This window comes from Falco rusticolus, chromosome 2 (genome assembly GCF_015220075.1).
Source record: "Falco rusticolus isolate bFalRus1 chromosome 2, bFalRus1.pri, whole genome shotgun sequence".
Taxonomy (NCBI): Eukaryota; Metazoa; Chordata; class Aves; order Falconiformes; family Falconidae; genus Falco; species Falco rusticolus.
Window position 1 is genome coordinate 8093610 of NC_051188.1, and position 23228 is coordinate 8116837.

Genomic DNA, 23228 nt, shown 5'->3' on the forward strand with positions numbered 1-23228 from the left:
TGTTTAGGGAATTGATGTTGCCATTCAGCAACAGAGCACAGCCTTGTTCTCCCTCAAGTCAATACAAAATGGGTCAGACCTTGAACCACCATTCTCCATAGCGAATAGTTTTCAGTGTCACTCAAAGAGAACAGACTTCTTGGTCAAAGTAGAGAATTTAGCAGCCTGTATAAAAAATGTTATTGCTGATTGATGGGGGGAGAAACTTGGAAGTGACTTTGTTTAAAGTATTTTCCAAGGTGGCTTGTAGGACTAAGCAACCCTCAGGCAGCAGAGTGAGGATGCAGAGGCAGTGGGCATAGCTGACTCAGGTATTACCTGTAGAACTGATAAAAGTACATGCACCTTTCAGGCCATTTTATCAGCTACAGGAGCCCAGCTTTGGCATCACAACACCTCATAAAACATGGTCTGTAGAGGGTGATCCAAGGTGCCTAACTTAGTTACATAAATTCTGCATAGAGTAAATGGAAGTGTTGAGTAGGGAATTCAGTTTTGCTGTGCTAAGCAGGGTGTTTGGCCAAATGCGTCCTTAATGGAGCTCCCTTGCAGAGTACAGCAACACCTTAGGGGTGGGTTAAGTTCAATCACTCTGCCCTGGATTTAGCTTAGAGGAAAAAATAAATGCTGCAATGTGCCTGAATTCTCGGTCCTGCCAAAAGCCTGGCTTCAGTCTCTGTATTAGGTATCAACTCTTCTGGGAATTGGAGACCAAAGTTGTAGAAGTGAGGATAGGCACTTTGCTGAACAGCAATGTCTATTTAAAATGTAAAAGGAAAAGATGGTGGTGATGATGGTATTCCTCACATTTTGCAAAACACCCTGGCAAGTGCATATCCCTTTTCCCTGCATTATTGCTGTTTCAGTCAAAGCCAACCTGGAATCACTGATGATAGCCAGAACAGCTCATTCATCAATGCATTCCTCAGCCTCCAGTTGAGTGGTCCCCACCGATTTCTTTCTCCCAAACTTTAACCTTACTGACCTCTGGGTCACACTGTCCTTTCAAGACAAGGGGTGAAAAATGTCCTTTCCACATAAGGCAACCTGGTGATTAGAGTACTTTATGAAGACAAGAAATTCATAGCTTTGAACCCCTTCAGCCTGCTAAGGGAACTGCATTTATATCTCCTACTTCCTCAGAAGTGGCAGAACCTTCACTTTCCCATACTCAAGTAAGTCTCTAACCACTAGGCTACTAGAAGAAGGTAAATATCATAGATGCATTTTTGAATGGGAATAGCCTTTCCTGTTGTGGTTTCTCTGCATTTGTTTTTGTGTGCTTGTTAGGCATATTCAAAGCATGACAAGACTGACCCCTGTAGGGTTTCAGTGCAGTCTGAATATTTCTCTACTTTAAGTGTGAATTCCATAAATGTTCAAACAAGAGAGAGAGAGACATCCAGCTTCTCATAAATATGTGAGAGCAAATGTAGTCTAAAATACTTGGTTGACTGAAGGGAGCAGGAACTCTGAATTTTACAGTAAGACCTTGGTCCTTAAAATCCATCTATTTCAGGTATTAAAAATAGTCAGTCCATATCTTATTCTCAGCTTTGAGTCTCCAGAAAGTTTTGTCATAGACTTTATTCAATAGCCTTTTACCTTACTGTACTTCAGGTGACTATCAAAGAGGTAAGATTAGAAATAGTTCTCATTTTCAGGATCACCTGAAGCTTTCTGAATAGTGATCATCAAGAAAGTCCAAGACAATTACAGTCACAGTCATAGCTGTATCTAAAACAAATTGCATGCCAGCCTGAAATTTCATGCTGCTGTAGAGCTCTCAGAGCTGCTGTTTTCTCCCAAAGAAACTCTTGAACTAGCAGGCCATTTTAAAGACAACATGAATGATTATCAAAGAAAATATCATAGTTAATTTGCGAGCCATATTCACATTAATGCATTCATTTAACTGCAAAACAGGAATTCTAGCTGCTGCAATGTGATATGTTAGATATGGCTTTACCTCACCAACAAAATGATATTGTTTCTCAAAATACGTTATTGTGGCACAATTCTTTGGGTACGACTATGTCATCCAGATAATCAGCAGCCCGGTTTACACCCAGGGCCTTTATTGCTCACACTGTACTAACAGTTTACTCCCAAGCTCTCTTTTGGAGCAAACTAACTAGTTCCCTTCAAGACCAAATGTGGATAGGTTATTTTTAGGATGGTTCATTCCAGAGATTTCTTTGGGCAGCATGGCTAAGACATCACTGGGTTTGGTTCCCTTTGCATGACACTGTCTTGCAGACTAAGACATCCTCACGTTACCTGTTTAGTATATGCAACACTATTCCGGTGTCACGCTAGAAAACAGTCTGTGAGGCTACGACAGACTGTTCGCATTACTTCAGCCATTTTGCAGAGGAAGAATGCCACATTCATGAACTAAATATTTCTTAGGGCCATAGGACGGGACATGGGCTCAAAGCAACCCTTGAGCCCATTGCTAAGCAGTGTGGCTCATATGTCCTAGAGGGGATTAGCCTTGGACAGTGAGGCTGCAAATCAGTTGGCAGTACTGAGCACTCGCTGGTGCCGATTTGTCTAGCTATGTAAATGCGGTCTAACAACAAGGCATCTGCACCCTTTTATAATTAACATCTTTTAGGAAAAGTGTCCAGATTCAAAAAGATCTTCAAGACAAGTCTCCCAGTCTAGATGAAACACAGTAGACAGTGAAACCATACATCTGGGTTATGTTAATTCAGAAACATCAAGGTATTTTTACATAGATGCCAAGAGTTATAAGAGCTGCTTCCCCACCCCCCACTCCAATATAATTATTTCACACATGCCCAGTATTTTCTGTTCAATCTCTGTCTTGTGAGGGTCAGTTTCATGGCATTTGTAGTAAAGCTGTACTGTTGTTTCTGATCTTGCTTCTCTTTAAAATTCTGCAGACGTTGCAAAAGGCCCAGCAGCTGTTGCTTTAAAATGCAGATAAGTAGGACACTATGTCACTCACGGGTGCCATCATTACAGGCCCATGTTACTGTTTTCTGTCAGCTAGAAGTTAATCACTTTATTTTTTACCCTGTCAATCATTTAGCAAGAGACAAGAACAAAGACATCTTGAGGGCATACATGTCATCTTTTTTCTCCGAGGCATTTTTTGCATTGGTATTTCTCTTATTTATTATGAGCTGTAAAAATATAAAAGTATTCCTTAAAACAATTCTTTAGACGTTGCTGCTTCAGCATTTATTTAACATCCAATTGAATAGTTTATTTGCCCTAGAAATACAAGCATTTTAATGAGTAAGGTTTGAGAAACAGTTTCCAGGAAATAAAGGCAAAAGGACCTAGATTCATAGTGGGAGATTTTCTCTGCAAATGAGAAATACTTGGATTAACAACAAAAAGAAATATGGAGCTGTATGAGGACATTAGAAGTATTCAACAGTTTGGTTAAAATCCTGATATTACTGTGCCAAGTTAGGAAGATGTGCATGCATCCAGTAGCTTGTAAACCTAAACACATATAGGTGGTTTTTTTTAATTATTGTAAGCGCTAAGTCAAATTCTGTAACAAAACCACCAACATTGTAGTTTTTCATTAAAATGATGAATCAGTCAGTAAAATTTGTGTTGCAGAAGGATTTTCCAGCGTCGTTAAATCAGTGATGAGATTTCAATCTTTGTATTCAGTGTAATGATGAAACGCTACTTAATAGTGGAAAACCAAAAGATTACCCAAAATAATATTCTATAAATTTATTCAAATTATTTTGACCGAAAATCCTTAGTAACTGTGCCAAGACTTTCAGGTAAAAATTCAGATCAAAAGTGCACTATCCCATTAAACTTTAGCCATCGAAAGAAAGAAAAAGGGAAGTCATTGTCTAAAAGAAATGTTTTGATAGTAACATTAAAATAATGATATCTTTCTGTCAATTAATGTTTTTTATATCTTTAAACTTTCGACGAAGGAAGGACTAGGTGAAGAAACAGACGCACAGACAGTAACTTACATAGTGTGAAGAAAGCCGTGTGGCCCTAGGAGCGGGTCCCAGCTCTATTTATGGGCATCTGCACTGTGCATGTACAAATGGCGTTTCAGTTTGAATTCCACAAGTATGACAGACATAATCATAAAAGTTGTCTTTCAAGCAGGTTGTCACAAGCCAAGCGACTACTCTTTCAAGTTATATGGATCAGACCTAGTCCCCAAGTGGTGTAGGGTGAATGTGTGAAAGTGACCACGAAACTCAGCTGCATTTCCTTCCCACCCATTATTCTGCCTCAAATATTATCCGATAGCAGATCTTCTGAGACTATAAAAGTAGCCCTTGATGGATTTTTCTCTTTGGAAGAATGTTTTTAAGCCATTAAAATTTTCAGACTCTACAACATGCACTGGTTAATTGCATACTGTATATTATCTGTTAGTGGCTAAATTGCAATTCCCTCCATATCTTGTATTGTGAGAGCAGTGAACAAGTGCCCTCTGTTCCCTCTTCCCTGAAATTTGTAGTTTCATTAACTTTTGTTATACTCTTTTCTTGGTCACCTTTTTTAAAGCTGAGAAGGCTTAGTCTGTACAATCGGCCCCTGTGAGAAAATCACCTTTATTGGCCTCTGCTCCTTCTCTGCCTTTTCCAGGTTCTCTTTGGGATGAGGGGTCAGGGTTGTCTGTAGCAGAGGTGTGTGGGTGCTGTATCATGGCATAATAACAATGATTTCTGTTTGGTTCTTTATTCATTTCCTTAAGTTGTAGGTACAAATTTGCCTTTTTCACTACTGCCAAGCACTGAATTCATGTTTTTCTAGAAAAATACACGTCTCCAGCATTTCTTCCCTGGAGAGTAATTGCTTAGCTTATGTATATCAATATGTACATTTACCAAGGACTGATATTCCCTATGCCTCCCTTTGCATTTATTGACACTGAATTTCATCAAGTATTTTACCATCCAGTCACCTGAAATTTTGAAATCCTTTTGCAAGTCTTCTCATTCAGTTTTTGGGTTTGCTACCCTTGACACTTCAGTGGTTTCAGTAAATATTACTGCTTCATTTTTCACGACCTTTTCTAGATCACTGAAGGGAATTCCTTTGGTGTGAAAAGAAAACCTTCTTTCTTAACCCTTGTTTCCTACCCTTTAAACATTTACTAATCCTTTGCTCCTAGAACACTATATCTTTTATATTTTATGACCTTTCATAAGGAGGTCTGGAAATCCAAGTGATATTCCTGATCCACGAGTTTACTGTTCCTCTAAAGAGGTTAAGTAGATCTACATGTTACTCATCAGATTTAATTTATTTGTGGTCTGCCTTTAAAAGACTGGCTTTGTATTTCCCACTTCCACACATTTGAATCATTCATCTCATTCTGGTAATTTATTGCTGTTAATTCTATTGATTTGTTTTTAAACTTTGTCTACCGACACATCAAGTGCAGATGGTTCCACTGATTTGACAGGTCTGAAAGGCTCTTCTGTGGGTTCATCCTTAAACACATCCAGTAGTTGATTGTAAATAATTCATTTAGCTTTATTGCTATGGCCCTTTCTTTCCTGAGGTATCTTATTACACCCCAGTGCCCTGTGTAATTGGTATTTAGAATCTGAATGCTGCACAACCCTTACTGTAGTTATCTTCGCTGTTCTCATTCATGGCAGGGAAATGCCATCCATCCTTGCTTTATAAAAGCAGAGGCGGGGTCCCAGCGACAGGCATTTGGTAAAGGACACTGAGTAATGAAACATTCATGCTTATAATTCCTCAAAATTATCTCCAGCTTTGAGCACTGAACTCCCAATGACTGATCTCACTGGCTAGAAGTTATCAGCTTTAAGGGGGGAGATGAATTAGATGCCAAGGATTGGATTCATGACAGCAAGTACACTGAGTTGGGATACCTACAGTAGCCAACCAGAAAAGCTAAGATAGAGATGTTTCTGAAGCTCTGACTCCTGCTGGTCTCCATGAGTCAGAGCTGGAAGGGACTACTTGCTGCCAGCCTGATTTCGGTGCCCACCTCCAGCTCTAGCAGGAGTTGGGTATCCCATTTCCCACAGGCTGCTCTTACATGAGCTGCCAACAAGCATCTGAGGAGGTGGAAGACTATGTCGACAGTGCTGAAAATAATCTCTTAAGGCCAGGACAGCTTTTCTTTGTCCTGCTTTGTACCTTGGTTGTGAAAGGATTTGAGGGGGCACATCCTATTCTCAGTGTCCCTGCAGAGCATGGCAGTGCTGCCTGCCCCAAGCATCTGCTGCTCTCTGAACAGAGAGAGAGCCTGGATCAGGCACAGGCTCACACTGGAGATTAGCTGAAAACATAGACATCTCCACTGTTGCATGCAGGAGACCCCTCAGCCTTATGTAAAGGGAGGAATACTAATACAAACTCTTAAAAACAAATTAAGAAAATGAAAAATCTCAATCCACCTCACTAAAGACCAGTAATGCAATGCAACTGATCAATTAGTGGCAGTAAATTATTGCTACAGCTGCAGGAGCTACAAAGATCTTCAGAAGTGGCCCTGCTACGTGGGACCATATGTGGGAAGATTTTTTGAAATTATCCCTCAGAGGCAGTCACATGCTCAATGAGGGTTTGCTTAATAAATGGCTTTCTGGTAAAGATGCTAATGCCTGTACCTATTACTTAAAGGAAGAGCTCTTGCTCCTAACTTCAGGAAAGGATTTTAAGATACAGATTTTGAGATCATAAGGTAGAAGAACCTTCATGCAGTCTATTTTTTAAGGGTTTTTTTCATTTATATTTATTTCCTCACATTGTATTTTGTACTGACTTGCTTGTTTATATAGAAAAAATGAAAGTTGTTCATCGCAATGCAAGCTCGCTCTGTTTAGAGTCTTTCCATTAACTTGGTTCACTTTACAGATCTTACTGACAGAACTGCAGTGATAAACCATAGCTATGGAAAGGAAACATTTCAGACTTTGCTAGAGAAACAGATATTTCCTTAGCTGATGTTTGATGGGAAATAGCAAGTTAATGAGACAGAGACAGACACAAAACTGGTAAAAATATATTTGCACTGCTAGTCACAAATTGCATTAAACAACCAAATGGAGTTTGATCCTATAAGGCCAGAGGCAGGAATGGTAGAGCTAATGTAAGAGAAATGTTTGGATATTGGTGTAACAAAATGATTTAAAGACCACACATCTGGGAACCAAGTGCTGTGGTGTGGTCAATCTACAAAGGCAGATAGGCAAAGGTAGTTTGAAACTCCAGTTTACACTGTTTGGTGCTGTTTAATGCAACATAACGCTTTATATGCTATAGCAGCTTTCAGGTTGCTGAAGTAATCCAAATCATAAAATACAGCCCTCCATCAAGGAGACACAGGGTAGCCCTGGTCAACAATTCTCTGAGATAACATCGGGATTGACACATACATGTAAACTCCACAGCTCCAGAGTCCTTGTCCCTCCCTGGCCCCTCTGAGTTTTCCCAGCTCCCTGAGGTGTCTGGCAGTCCATGGGATGCCTATGCAGGATCCTGAGTGCTGGAAATTTTTCCTCCTCCACTGGCTGACTGGTGAGAGTCATCAGCTACACACAGGGAGAACTGTCCGCAAAATGAAGAGTTCAACCTGTTTCTCCTTAAGCTACAGATTTTTATGATTGGTCACCTGCAGATATTTCAAGTGTTTGGGGGGTGGGGCTAGGGGGTGGGGGGTGTCCATCTGGATTGATTTGTTCATTTTTTTAAACACTGAAAATTTTCCATGTTTTTTCTCCTGTCGGCACTAGTGCAAGTTGTGCAGGCAATTAGAGTTTCCCACCTTCCATATCTATTTTCCTCTATAAAAGTGACATCAATATTTTTTTCCAGCTATCCTGGCTCTGAAGAAAGGTGCATCTGGCCAAGTGCCCCTCCTGTGACAGTGGTTAGCAGCAGACGATTAGGGAACATATAGGAACAGGGAACATATGGTCCAATCCTCTCCCCACTGTACACCACAGCCTTCTTCAAAGAAAGCATCTTTACTCAGTGCCTAAATCACCCACTAAATTGCATTGCTGTTTTCATGCTGGAAGTGAACAAATACAAAGTTTCCATGGCTTGCAATTGAGGCTATGAAATACTAACATGACTAAGAACTGGTCCAAGCAAAAAAATCTTGCTGAATGTTTCAAACAATCTTGTCCACATGAAGTGAAAGAAAAACAGCTCTTCAGTCAGACATTTGTTTGTTCGCTTTCTTGCTTGTTTGTTTTTCCATGACTCCCTGGGCTGTCAGAATCAAAAAAGAACTTACTTTTGGGTCTCTATTCTGTCATTCTGTAAGACTCAATTCATTTTAATGGCGCAGGTTTTGTATAGGCAAATGCTAAATGACAGTGTAATTTACACTGCAGGCTTTTCCAGCAAAATATGTAGCTTCAGTATATGCTTCCTTCTATTGAAATCAGATTGCACCTTTTATGTTTAATTTTCCCATCACAGCCATTGATATGGCCACTTCACCGTACTCTTTGAGCATTTCACAATACTCTCCTTAGTAGGGAAACAGGGCATCAAATTAGAGAAATGTTCACACCATCTACACCAGCCTATTTTCCTCATTTAATATAAATGCTCTGGATTCTTTCTTTCCCATAGGTACCTAGCTCTCTCCTTTACTCTCTAGGAAGTTTAGTTTCCTCTAATAATCTCTACATTGCACTTGATTTGTTTTCCCAAAACACAAACAAAAGCAAGCCTTCTCTACTATAAGCTGACAGTCACATGGAGGGTGCCTACACTGCCCGAAGATGAGCTACCAGATATGCTGTAGTTCCTAATCATTACAGTACAGCCGTATCAGCCATGGTGAAGTACGACTTTAACACAGTTATAATGCTCTCCAGGTTGATTTAGTATCGGTACACGATTCTGAAGAACATCACTTGAACTTGTGCATAGCTTGAGCATATCTGTACCACCCTCAGTTACATACATCAAGGAACTCTTAAGCAAAGTGAACTATTTTTACCCACTGCAGAAAATTCTGTCTCTCAGACACCAAAGATTGACTGCCGTTTTATACAGAATATATATTACAAATTCTTGATATGTCCCAAAGTGATAAATATGACCTGAGATAAATTCCTGTGTCTCAACATATTTTATGCATCAGTCCTTCCGAATAGATAAGACCATAGGTAATTTAGCCTGGAGAAGACCATCCTAAGGTTGTATGTCTAACCCCCCTCTCAAAGCAGAGTCAGATTCAAATTTACATTAAGTTGCTCAGGGCCTTGTCCAGCTGAGTTTTTAGTTTCTCCCAAAATGACTAAACGTCTGTAGTGCCCCACCAATGCTCACCATCCTCCTGGTGAGACTCTGCCCTCTCCCACATGTTCAGAGCAGCTCCACTAGCGATGAACTGATTCCTGAGTAACACAAATGTGAATGCGGTCCAGTGCTGTTTCTTATTCCTACATGGTTTGTTGTATCAAGGATGGATTTCCAGAAAATTTTTTGTCATGCTTTCTCTGGATTTCTCTACTGGGAGAGTGAGATTTGCTCCTCCTTTCTATGAGTGTTGACATCATGCATCTTCCTTGGTAATGGCAAGGTTTGTTTTTCTTATAGAGGCTTTTCCTCCCCCAGAGTAGAATAGAATAGAACAGAACAGAACAGAATAGTCCAGTTGGAAGGGACCTACAAAGATCATCTAGTCCAACTGATGACACTTCAGGCTGACCAAAAGGTAAAGCACATTGTTAAGGGCATTGTCCAGATGCCTCTTAAACACTACTAGGCTTGGGGCATCTACTGCCTCTCTAGGAATCCTCATCAAATGCCTCAGCAAGCAACATAAAATGAGGAAGTTTTTGGATCAGCCCATGATGAACATGACATGCAAAGACATGCTTAAACTGATCTCTTCTACAACCTTCCCAGCTACAAAACCGTTGTGTAGAAGACATTATTCAATATTTTTTTAAACAACAGAGGAAAGATGCCAGCATAACCTATAAGCCAGTGAGGGAGTTACGGATCATTTATAGCTTCCAAAGACATAAACTAGATTTTTGTCATTGCTGCCTCAGTCTTGTATTTCCTGCCCATACACATCTAACCTTAAGGTGTATCATGTTCAAGCTTCCAGCCTGACACAATTATTTGATTCAGGCTTAGGAAATGGTGGTGGTGTATAAGCTTTCAAAATGAGTTTTACATGCTGAAATATGCAGGTAACGTTTTAAAAATGAATTTCATAGAAAATATTTACTGATGAGCAATATTAGAAAAGCAACTGCACCCATAAATTATTTTCTACTACATACAATGTGTTATGGCACAAGTAAATCTTAATGCATAGCTTTAAGTACATGTAATTTGCTTGAAATTAGTCAGATTACTGAAATACAAAAGAAAAGCATTTTAGGAGCTTGACTCACAAGACTGCTGTTATTACTTTGCCTAAACTTAAGGACATGGCTTTTGACAGACATTTCCCATCTAAAATTAATTGCTAAGCAGAAGTAAGGGTTCATGGTAAATTTTTTTTCTACAGGAGAGAGGAATGTCTTAAAATCAAGGTAAACTTAAGCCAGTATACATAGAAAAATTTCATGGCAGAGGGAGGGAGAACAACACAGCTGGTTTTCCTGGAAGATTTATTTTTAGGCTTTTTATTGCCATGAGAGTAATTTTAAATGAAGATATTAAAAGGAAAGGTGCCAGTTCTTTTGCTTAGTGTCCTTACTTAAATTAGAAATTACACACAGAACAAGGAAGTGTCATTATGGACATCACCATCAAAACTCTGAGTTTTTTCAATGCAAGCAGAAAAAAAAAAAAAAAAGGCTTATCCTAGGTCCTAGCACCATCCAAAAGCAAGGAATCAAAGTGCTTCTGTTGCCACACCAGACCTTCATCTTGTCAGCCTTGGAGCAGCTTAAGGCAAATTCTGTCAGTCTTAAAGCTGCTTAGGGTAACGTTTTCAAAGTAACTCAGCAATTCAAAGTCTAATCTTCATTGAAAGTCAACAAAGCCTAGGCCCAGATGTGCTTAATTTACCTTTAAGAATGGGAAGCAGGAACTTCTGATGTTACCCTTAATGCTGCTTTTGAGCCCCTGCAAGCTAGGGCTCGCAGGGAAGGCGGGTGTGGATAATGCAATGGAGTGAATGATGAGCTGCAGGGAGCTCAGTGCAGCATGGGCTTAATTTTGTGTTTAAAGGAGAGAAGCTAAGAAATTCAGCATCATCCTCTTGCAACTTTGTTTAATAAATATTAAAATACATATTGCTCCTGTTAAATATTTTGGGTAATAGTGGTTGATCTGCACTTTTTGCTTCAAAGTCTGTTTCCAACAAGACTTTCACGCATAGTAAAAACACCGAGTCTAACCATTAAGAAAAAGAAACAACAACAATGTTTTGACACTGATGAGGTGACACCTAAGACCATTGGTTTTATTTGCCCTTTCTGTTTTTTTCTGCATTTGTGTATTCTGGCATCTTATTTTTGAGCTTTTCTACATGAGAAGTGGATGCTAATGAAAACTGAGATTTTGAGGTATTTATTTGACTCTAAACGATAGATGGAGGTTTATATAAAACATCATCTACTAGGAAAACATTCAACTCAATCACAGAATAAAACTTAGTGGGATAAACCTCTTTATGACAGGTAAGCATTGACAGGTAATAATTCAAGGAACCCACAGAACTGGTTGACCAATTAGTACATCTCTTCTCACAGCTGCTGCTTTTTCAGGCAAACTTTCCCTGTTAGTTCCATTATAGTTTATAAGATTTCAGCTGAGTTCAGCTCAGGCCTTTGGCACTGTTCCATACTTGCTGATTTCTAGAGTTCCACCTTGTAAATCTGAAACCTTTAGAGGTTTCATGTTTGGCCTCATGAACCAGAGGTTACGCAGAGTCACTCGACCTTTGTGACATAAAGATACAGCTTTAGACTTCGACAGCATTTCAATCTTTGCAAAATCACCCTTCTTTGAAAGCAACAAAGTCAAAACCAAACATTAATTGCATTGCTTCCAGTTAAGTTTGCTAAAACACAAATGGCTCTATCAGCAACCTCCCACTGATTGAGTAAACTCTTAATGAGCTCTTCAAGTTTTGGCCTAGAGACAAAAGGTTTTCATGATTTCTCAAACAGTTGCATCCAGCAGAGTTTATGGATTTAGTACGTTTCTCCATGTTAGGCAGGAGAATTAATTTCCATAATAATTTTCCATTGTTTTCCATGGTGTAGTTCCCGTATGTATGTGGCTCCTCAGTATTTCAGCAGAACCCAGTCAGCTGACACAATAATACTGGAAATCTTAACTTCTTCCTCTTTCATTGTCAAAGGACAACATATGAAGCCAAGCAGAAACCATTACTAAGAAAGAGCTGTTGCAAATATCTTGACTTTTCCAAAATGCTCTCTCTCATCAAAGGCAGAGCAGCCAACGTTCTGTCTCGTTAATAGTTTCTCCTAGTCTTTGCCTGTCTACACTTTTTCAATAGCTGGAGAACAATTCTTTTTCAAAAGCAATTTCTAAAGGTCGAAATGTATAAACAGATTTATTATGATATGATCAAAAGAGCGCTTCCATGCTAGGAAAGTCTGCAGATTTACCCACCTCTTACCCTTCTTGCAACATAAGTAAGTAAGAATGTTCTGATTGACAACACTCCAGTTGATTTCAGGGCGAGGGGGGGAATATTCCATTTTACTGTCGCAATTGTCCGAATTTTGGCTGGTGGTGTCTTTTTCAGTACTAGAGGCATTCTGCTTAGTCCATTTCTTAATCATTCTTTTTGTTGACATTATGTTCAAATTACACAAATCATACATGCAGCTCATTTTTCCATAGGAAGGCTCTCTCTTACTTTAGTTCTCCACATCTAATATCCTTGTCCAAAAAAACCAAGGAAGCCATCATATATCTGGCTGGTAGTAATAATTATGTTATCAGTGGGGTTCCTTCGTGTGCTGAAAATTTTCTTTTGATTATAACCCAGTGGAAGCACAATGAATTCTGTGGGCAGCCTAGCCAGAATATAATTTTAAAAGCTCCTAACAGATACAGGTCATGATTAGGATGAAGAGAAAGCAAATGCAAGCTACAGGGTAACTGAGACAGCTACCTTGCAGACCCTTGAAAGCTACTGTAATATTTAAAACTACAGTAAACCGATTACTTTAAACATACGTATAAATGCGGTGCCTTTTTACAGTGTATTCTGTATTAGAAGGAGGATACACCTGGGAGCAGGGAGGGAGAGGCGTGGCTACAGGCTGTGCTACACAGATTCACAATGTTCATTTTAAGTCTCATTGTCTTTGAAAGAAATGTTTTCTTTTATTTATTTTATCTTACTTATTTTCCAGGGGAGGGGGAAGAAGTCCCTAAATTAATATTCTCTGACTCAGCAAATTAGTTAATATTTTTTTGAAACTAAAAATGGCAGAATAGCTGTTTGGCTCCTGTGTCAAACTATGCAATTCACAGGTTGCAGTTTCAGGCGGCTTACCCAGTAGTCTGGCCCTGGTTTGACATGCAAGCACATTTCCTTTCTGGATATGGATAACCTTAAAGGTCACATCACAGGAATCTGTGATGAGATGCTGCAGCGATTCCTCAGACAGAAACCAGAGATGCAGTCAAGCAGCAGTTTAACTTAGTCTGCATGGGAAGGAAAACAAACAAACCCAAGAAGAACACAAATTTCACATTATTTTGATGCATAATGCACAGGCCAGGACAAGGTCAGTCAAAAATGACCTAATTTCTTTAAAAAAAAAAACAAACAAAAAACCAAACAAACAAGAAACCAAAAAAAACTTAGAACAAACCTGGCTTAAGTTTTCCAGTTTGCTATGAAATTCAAATCTCACTCACAAGTCTGAGGTTTTATTGTGAAATCTCACACACAAATTCAGGAATGCTGAAGAAGCACTCCAGAATCGAGATGCTACCACAGATCTTCTCTGGAGTTTCTCAAAATGCCTAAGGCCAAATCTAATTAGTGTTCTGACCCAAGGCAGTCTCCCAGCTTCAAAGCAAACCTCAACGCTGCAAGTGTGGAATACACTGAGTACAATGCAAGTGTATTTAAAAGCTTCTGCATTTATCACAGATGATACTGCAGCCAGTTTTTCCCAGTCAATAAATTATGGAAAGAGTCCATGCACATGCTCACAGCTTGATACTGGGTTCAGGTGTTTGCAAGCAGAAGGGGAATTCAATTTGGCACTTTTATGCCCTGTGAGATGCTGAAGAAACAGAAAGTGGGTGTACCCTGAAATGAATTCCCCTTGCGCCAGCACAAAAGAAGACATGAAAGAGCTTCACTTTCTCAAGCAGCCTTTCGGTTCCTGCTGGAAGAGCTTAAAGTCAGGAAACCTGGGAGTAATATGAGTTCTGCCCATGTCCACAGCTGAAAGACTAAAGCTGCCAGTCCTTCCTCACCCTGGGCTGTGAGAGATTTTGCCGTTATCGTAGGACCTCGTATGGTGTTTCATAGTAAGACCATGGAAGCGCAACATACTGATTTGATATTCTTCTGGAAAATGTTGATGTACATTTTTCAGTATAGAAGAACCCATCTTCTGCAGAGAACATAAAGTTCCCTTTGGGTGCTACAGACCCCAAAAAGCCCATCGACAATGTAAACATTGGTTCATAGGAGCCGACATTAAGAATCATGGTCGGATCTGCAAAATGAACAAAATATTCCCTAAGGACAAGTGGCAGTCCTCTTTCTTGATATAAACACCATAAAGAATATATCTCCCTCCCTTTAGTGATTTTTTTTCTGGAACTAATACTGCAGTCTCCAATCCTTTTTTCATTGAAATCCATGGCATAACTGTCTGCCAAATTCCCACTAGGAGCTAAATGATAAAGAATGGCTTGGACTGAATAGAGAAATTGCTGAATGAAGTAAAGAAATAATACGGTAGCAAACGGAAAAGGCTTGGATGCAAATGTGCCTTAAGGGCAGCTTCACTCCCTCAGGGTCTCCATGAGCACTATCAGCTATGCTAAAACCCAAAGCTACACACGCCTGGGAGCATCTCCCAAGGCCCACCGCAACAGCCTGTATCCCATCCTTTATGTCCTCCTCTCCACCATAAAAGGGAGAAGCATCCAGGCTGCTGCTGGGAATGGTCCCTGACCTGTGCTAACTTCCAAAGGGAACATAGCAACCACATTGCAGTGCCCTGGCGTGGCTGAATTCAGTGGTGCCCAGCAACAGCACAAGGGGCAACAGGCACACGCTGAAGCATGAAAAGCTCCACCTGAATATGAGGAAAAGCTTCTTTACCTTGAGGGTGACAGAGCACTGGAATAGGCTGCCTAGAGAAGCTGGGGAATCTTCTCTGGAGACATCTAAAACCCACCTGGATGTGATTCTGCACATCCTGCTCCATGAGAACCTGCTTGAGCAGGGGGTTGGACTAGATGCTCTCCAGAGGTCCCTTCCAACCCTGACCATCCTGTGATTCTGTGATACCACAGATGCTGTTAACACTGTCCCTCTCACCCCAACTGCAGTGATTAAGTTGAGAGACTCAGCTTCATGAAGACTTGCAACATCATTAAGATAGGGAAAAAGGAAAGAAAGGAAAAAGCAATAAATTAAATTAAAGGCAAGGCAAGTTGTAAGTACAAAGCCAAACTTTCAGATCTTTCTTGTTGAAATCACATTGCTGTAGTATACTCCTAATAAAAGCTGTTCTTCAAAACAGTCCCCTCCAGCTCTTTCAGTGGAGGTGACGATGTACAACAGGACCATCCCTAGCACAGGGGCTGTTCTGGCAGCCCCCAGTCGCAACAAACAGCATCTAAGAGCTTCCCACACCTCACAAGGACAGAGCAACTTTTTCATATGCTTTACACATAGGATTTACCTGTTCAGCTTCTCCAGATGTAAACAAGACCTGGAGAAGTCAAGTCTTTACTGACATGCCACTCTGTGAAAATTTAACCCTTTTAATAGCATCTCAATTGTATTGCAATGGCTGTTTCTATCACAGAGCTGCTGTGCTCTCTGTTGTAGCTATAGAAATTAATTACACTAGGGTTTCTTTCACTTTCTTCTAATGTTTTCTTCAAGCTCAGCCTGCAAGTGGGTGGAAATCCACCTATTATTGAGAGTGCAGAAAAGACAGCTATGAAACTTGGGGTCTGATTCTGACTATGATGCCAAATCACTGTCTAAAACCAGACGAATGCTTAAACCTCTGTGCACTGTATTTCCCCATCTGTGAAAAAAAGATAGGGCAGGGGGTAGGGGGTTAGATGTGGAGAAGAAGAAGAAGAAAGTATCTTTCCCTTATGATGATGCTATAAAACCTGATGTCTGAGAATCTTTGCTAAGGAAATTCTCAGAGGAAAGAGTAATATCCTTAAGTGGTGTAAATGCAGATATGCTGGCAGATTGCAGAAGAGTTAAGACTATTTACAGAAGCTGAAGATCTCTCTTGCTAAATGTTGTCATTTCATAATCAAGTGAATGGCAAAGAGCAGTCTGTAAATTTATGTACAAACTCCCATCTGTGCCACAAAAAGAAGAAAGTAATCTCAAAGATGCAAATAAGTCTGCCACACGGTACCTGAAGTGTAAGAAATTGAGATTACTGGTCATAGTGCAGGGATATGGGAGTTGAAGATTTGGGGGGTTTGCACTGAACATACAGGAGCATTCAGCAAAATATATTGCTGTGCTGTAAATTCATTAATATCCCTTGCCTTGTTAAGATCATGAAGACCACTAACTCACAAATGGCGTTTACAGCGTTAGCTGAGGAAGCTAGGTTTCTCTCTTAAATTCCCTTTTCTGCCACAGGCTTAGCAAGATCAATTAGTCTTTCTGTACCTTATTTTTCATTTTTAAAATGCTGGTAACAACATAGGCATGGTGGGTGCCAATAGGCTGCAATATATGGGATTGCACAATGAATTGATTTTCTATTTCCTTAAAGCTAATGTATTTTCTCCTGTCTAATGTTTGTTACCCTAGATGCAAGAATACATGTCATTAGAAATAGAAATTTACTGCACAATGCAACTTAGCTTTTGGACATACCTCAGATGTTGGAGTATGTATGCTAAGTGGAAGGAAAAAAAAGTCCCCATTTTAGTGGTCTTCACTTCCACGTAGATCCCTCACTGCATGTTTGGCAGTATCACAGCTTGGCAATGGCAGTATTTTCATTTCAAAAAATTTTTGAGGAATGCATTTTCATGCTGTTGTGAAATGCTTGTCTCACATTTTACGCTGATGTGGGCTCCTAAAAATTATTAAGAAGCACCCAAGTGCAAAAATAAAATCTGTTATGTTCTGTCCAAATTACTGCTGATATTAGCCTAGTGTAATGATCACTTCTGAAGCTTGGAATAATATCAGGGAAGCAAGGCTCACTTAATCTTAAATATTTGTGATATCCAGCTTGTTCTAAATTTTTGCAGCTCATGCTTCACTTCTCAGAGCAGTGGTTTTGATTTTCTACAAGCAGGAGGCTTTCACCAAGCAGAGAGCAGCAATACTTAGCACTTGAATAGCACTTTTCACTTTCAAAATACTGTACAGATATTAAACAGTTTTCCTCAAACTCATTGAAAAAGTGGGAATTGAGAAAAAAAATTAAAGATGTTAATGGAAATCCCATGCATATAATTTCTGCCTGTGATAATCACACCCATTCCTTTTGCTATTTTTCTAATAAGGGAACTAAGATGGCCGAATCATGATTTCACCACATTTGTTTAACTAGTTTGCAGCAAGCTCTGTTCCCTATCTCAGTGTTTTATCCAAATCTGACAGTAATCACTGGGCTTGCTATATTTGTAACCTCAAAATGTGTTATCTATCCTATGTAACCCAGGGTCTTGTTTGTGAAATGCACTGTCTAGAAGATACCGAACAGGAATTTTTCTGGTGCTGGTGTGATCATGACATCGGTGACAGCTCTAAAATTAAAATTAAGTAATTTAAACTGATCTCCTTTGTTATTAAAAATTGACTATCCCAGTTCAAAGGTAGACTTAATCAGCTGACTGGAAAAAAGAGCCCTTACTGCCATAGAAAATGTTCTGTTCTGTATGATCCCACAAGAGCTGAACAGTGGATGCAAGCAGCCAACTGAGGATGTAAAACACTTGGAAGAAGCACTGCCTTTTAAGATGTGCTTTTATCAGTTGTGGAGAAAAAATGGAGCAGCTGTTAGTCTCCAAGCCTGTCAGATAAGTGCTATTAGAAAGCTGTAAGTTTATTGAGTTTATTATTCTTTAAAATTGCAGTAGAAGACACTAAAAATGAGTTACAGCTCAGTGCCTTGAAGAACTGCTTGAGCAACCCATGAATAAGCCAACTCAGCTATATGAAAAGGTATAGTCATGTTAGCCAGTTCAGAAAGCTCTTTAGCTCTGTTGAGGAGGCTCTGCCTCCGGTATCTGCACTACGTGTGCTTGTCTTCTCTAGCATCACCTCTAACGCGTCACCGAGAGAGGCACTGTGACGTGTCTTCATGGGTTAAATCCTCCAGCTGCTTTGAATAACACATCTTGGCTGTTTCTTTTAGACATTTCATTTTGGAAGAGTATTTGTCTGGGGGAGTTACAGCAGGCAGGTCCTGATCTAACTGGAAGGAAAATATGGTGCTCATCTCTCAGAGAGGGGTGATGGGTGTCTGTACCAGGGTGGGTCTCTTGCCGGTTGCTTATATCCTCTTCTCAACGAAATATTTCGCAAAGACGCTACTACATTTTAGCCTTTCCTCTGATATTCCCTATGGCATGGCAGAACCTAAGGCATTCAAATCGTACTTACAGCCTGAGAACTGAAAGGAGGAGGTGAGGATGAATGTGTCTACATGCATACAAGGGTGCCTAGAGTGAAGATCTCCATTTGTTTTATAGCTGTGCCAACTGCCACCTTGCAAAAGCATGTTTTACAGAGCCAGCAATGTTATCAAAGTTGTAAGATTAAACACAGCTATGCTATCAGCTTAAACCTCCTCTGAATCTGAAATATTTAGGAAAGAGCACTGAAGACAGCTCTCATCTCATTTTCATTTACTAATGGAGTAATCAACATCTGTAGAGCACGCAGTCACAAAATCTTTTGCTCAATGAAAAGTGTGCTCAAAAATTCTCTTGTCTGAGATCTATAATCCCATTTTAATTAGCATTGCACATGATTACTCCAATCAGAGTAAGTCAGCAGCAAACATTGCCATCTGCATTCATGGTTAACATCAGCTAGCATAATGGCAGTCAGTGATTTTAAGTTAATACGAGGGTGCAAATGTCTTTTCAAGGACAAAGAACATTGCTCTACTTTCTTTCTACTACTTAGCTTTTGAAACACACCCTTCATCTTAGAACTTGCCAAATATGGGGCATTTCCAGTTTGGCATGTGTTTTACAGCTGGGATGTGACAGTCTTGCATATTCTCTGCAACAGAAGATGCAGTCATTTGTTTTGAATAATTTAATTATGCATGGATGCAGGATTGTATTACATCTGCCCAGTCTTCAGCAGGGTTGCCAACCATGTGGTTAGAATTTCAAGGTGTTGATAGGCTTCTATGGCAAGGTATACAATTATTTAGTGAATTTTTAAGACAATGACTGTGCAATACAGTGGTAAAACTCAGATCACTGCATGCTGTTAAGGGCCATAGGGACAGGATGATAACGTTGCTTGCGTGTGCCCTGCTATTTCTCCAGAGATCAAGTGTCATTAATTGGTTAAGAAGAGGTGATGATGATACTTAGCTGCTTCTGGATTTCTGTGCTGCTTCATCACATGTGCTCACAGAAACCCTCATTTGAAAAAGCAGCAGACAACCTGCTACTGATAAGAATCTTTTATGAGTGAACATTTTTACTGAGATACAGCCAAGTTTTCATAGGAATTTCAAAGGTTACATGCAGTCCAAGAACATCTACCAGGAAAGACACAAGCATATCTGAGCTCATGAATTATGTAAAATTCAGCAGTCTTCATCCTCAGAGAAGGGAATTATTTGGGCTTTTCTGAAGATGTTAGTGCCTGACTAAACTTTTTAAGAGAAGACGTATTCCAAATACCATTATTTCCTCCTTCTGAACCAGAACTTTCACACAGGATGAGGGCTTATGAGAGCTTTTAAATTATTTTGGCTCCATAGTTACGACTTTGATAACCATTTTCTATTAACTTCTCATTATGAGAAGTAGCCTTGAGTATTTTAAATCTACCCATAAAGCTGCTGTAATCATTCTCTGCAATTACACTACAATACACAACAATTAATTATATCAAATCCTTCTCACAGAAGTGTTTACCAGGGAGGAGATTGCCATGGCTTTATTTCTGACAATAGAAGAGTAGGAATTATTATACACCTCTTGGGGTTTTACTGATCTAACATTTCTGAAGTCAGGGCTATAATGATATTATTTTCCCTATAGGAAATAAACATCAGTTCTTGACAGACATGATCTTTAAACAGTATTTTACATGGGGAAAATATTCCCATGTATTTTTTCCTGTAAGAAACCAAGATCTGGATGTTTAGCTAAATAACTCCAATGAGCAACCTGCACTCATGGACAGCCTTGCTGGGATTCATGTACAGGGTCTTCCCCTGAGAAACTGGAGGGTCCCTATCCTGCAGACTGCTGGTGCATGTGCCAGGCATAGGACTGGACAAGGCTGAGAATTGGTATCACCGTAGCTTGGTAATACAGAGCTCAGGGCAGGCTGGAGATCTTTCCCAGGATCTAGATTGAATAGTTAGGCAGTAAGTTTATACTGAATTATGCCCAGCCACAGTTTGATAGCCAGGCACCTTAAAATCTCGGTTTGTGCTTATGGAGTCCCTAGATTTGTATATACAACCTATATTATTACATACGTCCTATACATAGGACTTCTTTGTGTAGGCATACCCAAGGTAGAGGTCTGCTTCAGACTGGTGGAAAACATCTTCAACACCAAAGGATATAGCTAGGTCTGCTTGATCAGGTGCTGCACTGCTGGATGTGGGCCATGAAAGCAGGGGTGCTGTGTGTACCCTGAGTGCATTTGGAGGGGTGTATGTCAGGCATGCTGCTCTGGTCAGGCCGTCTTTCAGTTTAGTTTCAGATTTCAGTAATCCAATGTGTTCAACCTAACACAGCTCCAGGACATGAACCAGAGCACTGTGAGCAGGAATAATGAAAGGATTCTCTCTGAAAGCTCAGTTCTGGTCTGAACTAGATGCTAAGAAGAGAGGTGCCTCCATTCACCTAAAGAACTGCATTACCCTGAGCATGGGTTGGGTCCCTTGTCCTTAGTCCTCCCAATGCACGTGTGTCTGCAGACCCGAGTGTGAGAACAAGACACCTCAACAGCCACAAACTGCTACTGGCAGCGTGGCAAGAGGGGCTTCTGGCTACCAGGTTTGTTGACTGGATACTCTGATTGTTCTTTATGAAGTCAAACAGTAATTACCATACTTTACTGTTCTGTTTCTCTTAAAAAAGAAGAGGATTCTCTAAAGATTAACTTCACAGTGGAAAGTTTTCCTCTGAGAAAGACCTTTCCCTTTGGAAAGGAGCAAGGGTTAGCTGCAACATCAAATACACTAAAATGTTCAGAAGTAAATCACCCACCTTCATATCTTAATTTCCTTTTACAGAGCCATGTTTGACTATGACAAGAGCAAAGACAGTGGCCTCCCGAGCCAAGGACTCAGTTTTAAGTATGGAGACATCCTTCACGTCATCAACGCCTCGGACGATGAATGGTGGCAGGCGAGGAGGGTCACTCTGGAGGGAGACAGTGAGGAGATGGGAGTTATACCCAGCAAAAGGAGGTGAGTGCTCATCCTTTCTACTTCCTTGGCCACGATATTAAAATATTTCATTTTATTCTGAAGACAGGGCTCATCAATCTACTGAAAAAATGGGGGCAGTAGAGGAAAATCCCATAGTTGTTATTGGAAGAGTTGGAAGATAGGATTTTTGCTGTGAGATTTAAAGACCTCAGGCTGTTTAACTGTACTGAAAAGAAACTCTGACGGTCACCCAATTATACTGTATTAGCAACTTCACAAAGAAGGGGTGGGGAGGGAGAGAGAGCACCGTCTACTAAAAAGCTTTGGCAGAAAAAGGAGTAACCAGAATGCGAGTCTGGGAATTAGCTCTGAATTTGAAGTAGCGCACATGTTTTAACGTCAGGGCGATTACCCATTGCATCAAACTGCTAAGGGATGTAATGAATGTCTTGACATTTTCAAATCAAGACTGTATGTCTTTCTTTTGAAAGTGTAATAGAATTAAACTTCTCAGCCTGTGTGATGTAAAAAAAAAAAAATAAAAAAAAAAATTATGTAATGGTCCTCTGTGACTTCAAAATCTGTTAATTTAATCTCTGCCTCCTGGAAACTGATGGATAATAAATATCACAGAAAATTTTCATATAACGTAAATGAAGGAATTTTTGTCCATTCTCCAAGCTAAATCTGAATCGTTGTTTAGCTGTGATGGATTCATGCTGACTGACGGAGAGAGAACTGACATCTGCATCTCTCTCATTGTTTATTTACTCTGTCTAGGTGCTTTGGTAAAATTGGCCACCAGTCTCTGATAGTATCCCTACTACCACACAAATCAGTATGACTTTCTGCTCTGTTGATAGTTGCTATAGAAAGGTCAAGAACTGAAAAGGTAGGAGGAAAATGAAATCTGTCAAACCACGTTATATTTCTCCTTTGCAGCAATGCTCCCATACTGCATATAAACTCTCTATTCCTAGCTATTTCACTTTAGCATTAATATAAAAATTATCATGCCCTTTTTTTGTAGTGCAGAAGTGGGGCATCTGATGCTCTACAGAGCACCTGCTGCTGTTTCAAGAGAGTTGGTCCAGGTGTTAATAGAACTTACAGTAATCCTTGTTCTAAATCATGTAGAAGTAAACTGAAAGGCCATCAAATACCTTGTTGACATAAGCCCCACAAGGACCTTATTTTCTTTAACCACGACCGTGTTTGAATAGCAAGCACACCAGGATTTTCAGCGAAAAGCAATTTTGGAGTTGATTAATAGAAATAAAAACTACATTGTAACTTTTAAGATGGGGAAAATGTGCTCATTAACTAGATTTAGTCTCCAGATATTGAAAAAGGAACACTTGCCTGCTATTAACCGCTACAGTAAATACTGTTGTGATGACATGATTGGATCACACATGGGAAAAATGTCTGTTCAGCTGTTACTGAGGGAAGTATGCACACAAAGTTCAC

At 39.9% G+C, this 23228-nt stretch overlaps 1 protein-coding gene across 22 annotated transcripts in view; it reads left to right on the plus strand.

The window, feature by feature from the left end:
- The window catches only part of DLG2 (discs large MAGUK scaffold protein 2), a 1049324-nt gene that overhangs the window by 969313 nt on the left and 56783 nt on the right, over positions 1 to 23228 (plus strand). For all 22 annotated transcript variants that reach the window (XM_037377334.1, XM_037377356.1, XM_037377333.1 and 19 more), the window contains one exon: positions 21621 to 21797. In XM_037377334.1, the coding sequence (XP_037233231.1) occupies positions 21621 to 21797 (177 nt within the window). The remainder of the gene's footprint in view (positions 1 to 21620; positions 21798 to 23228) is intronic.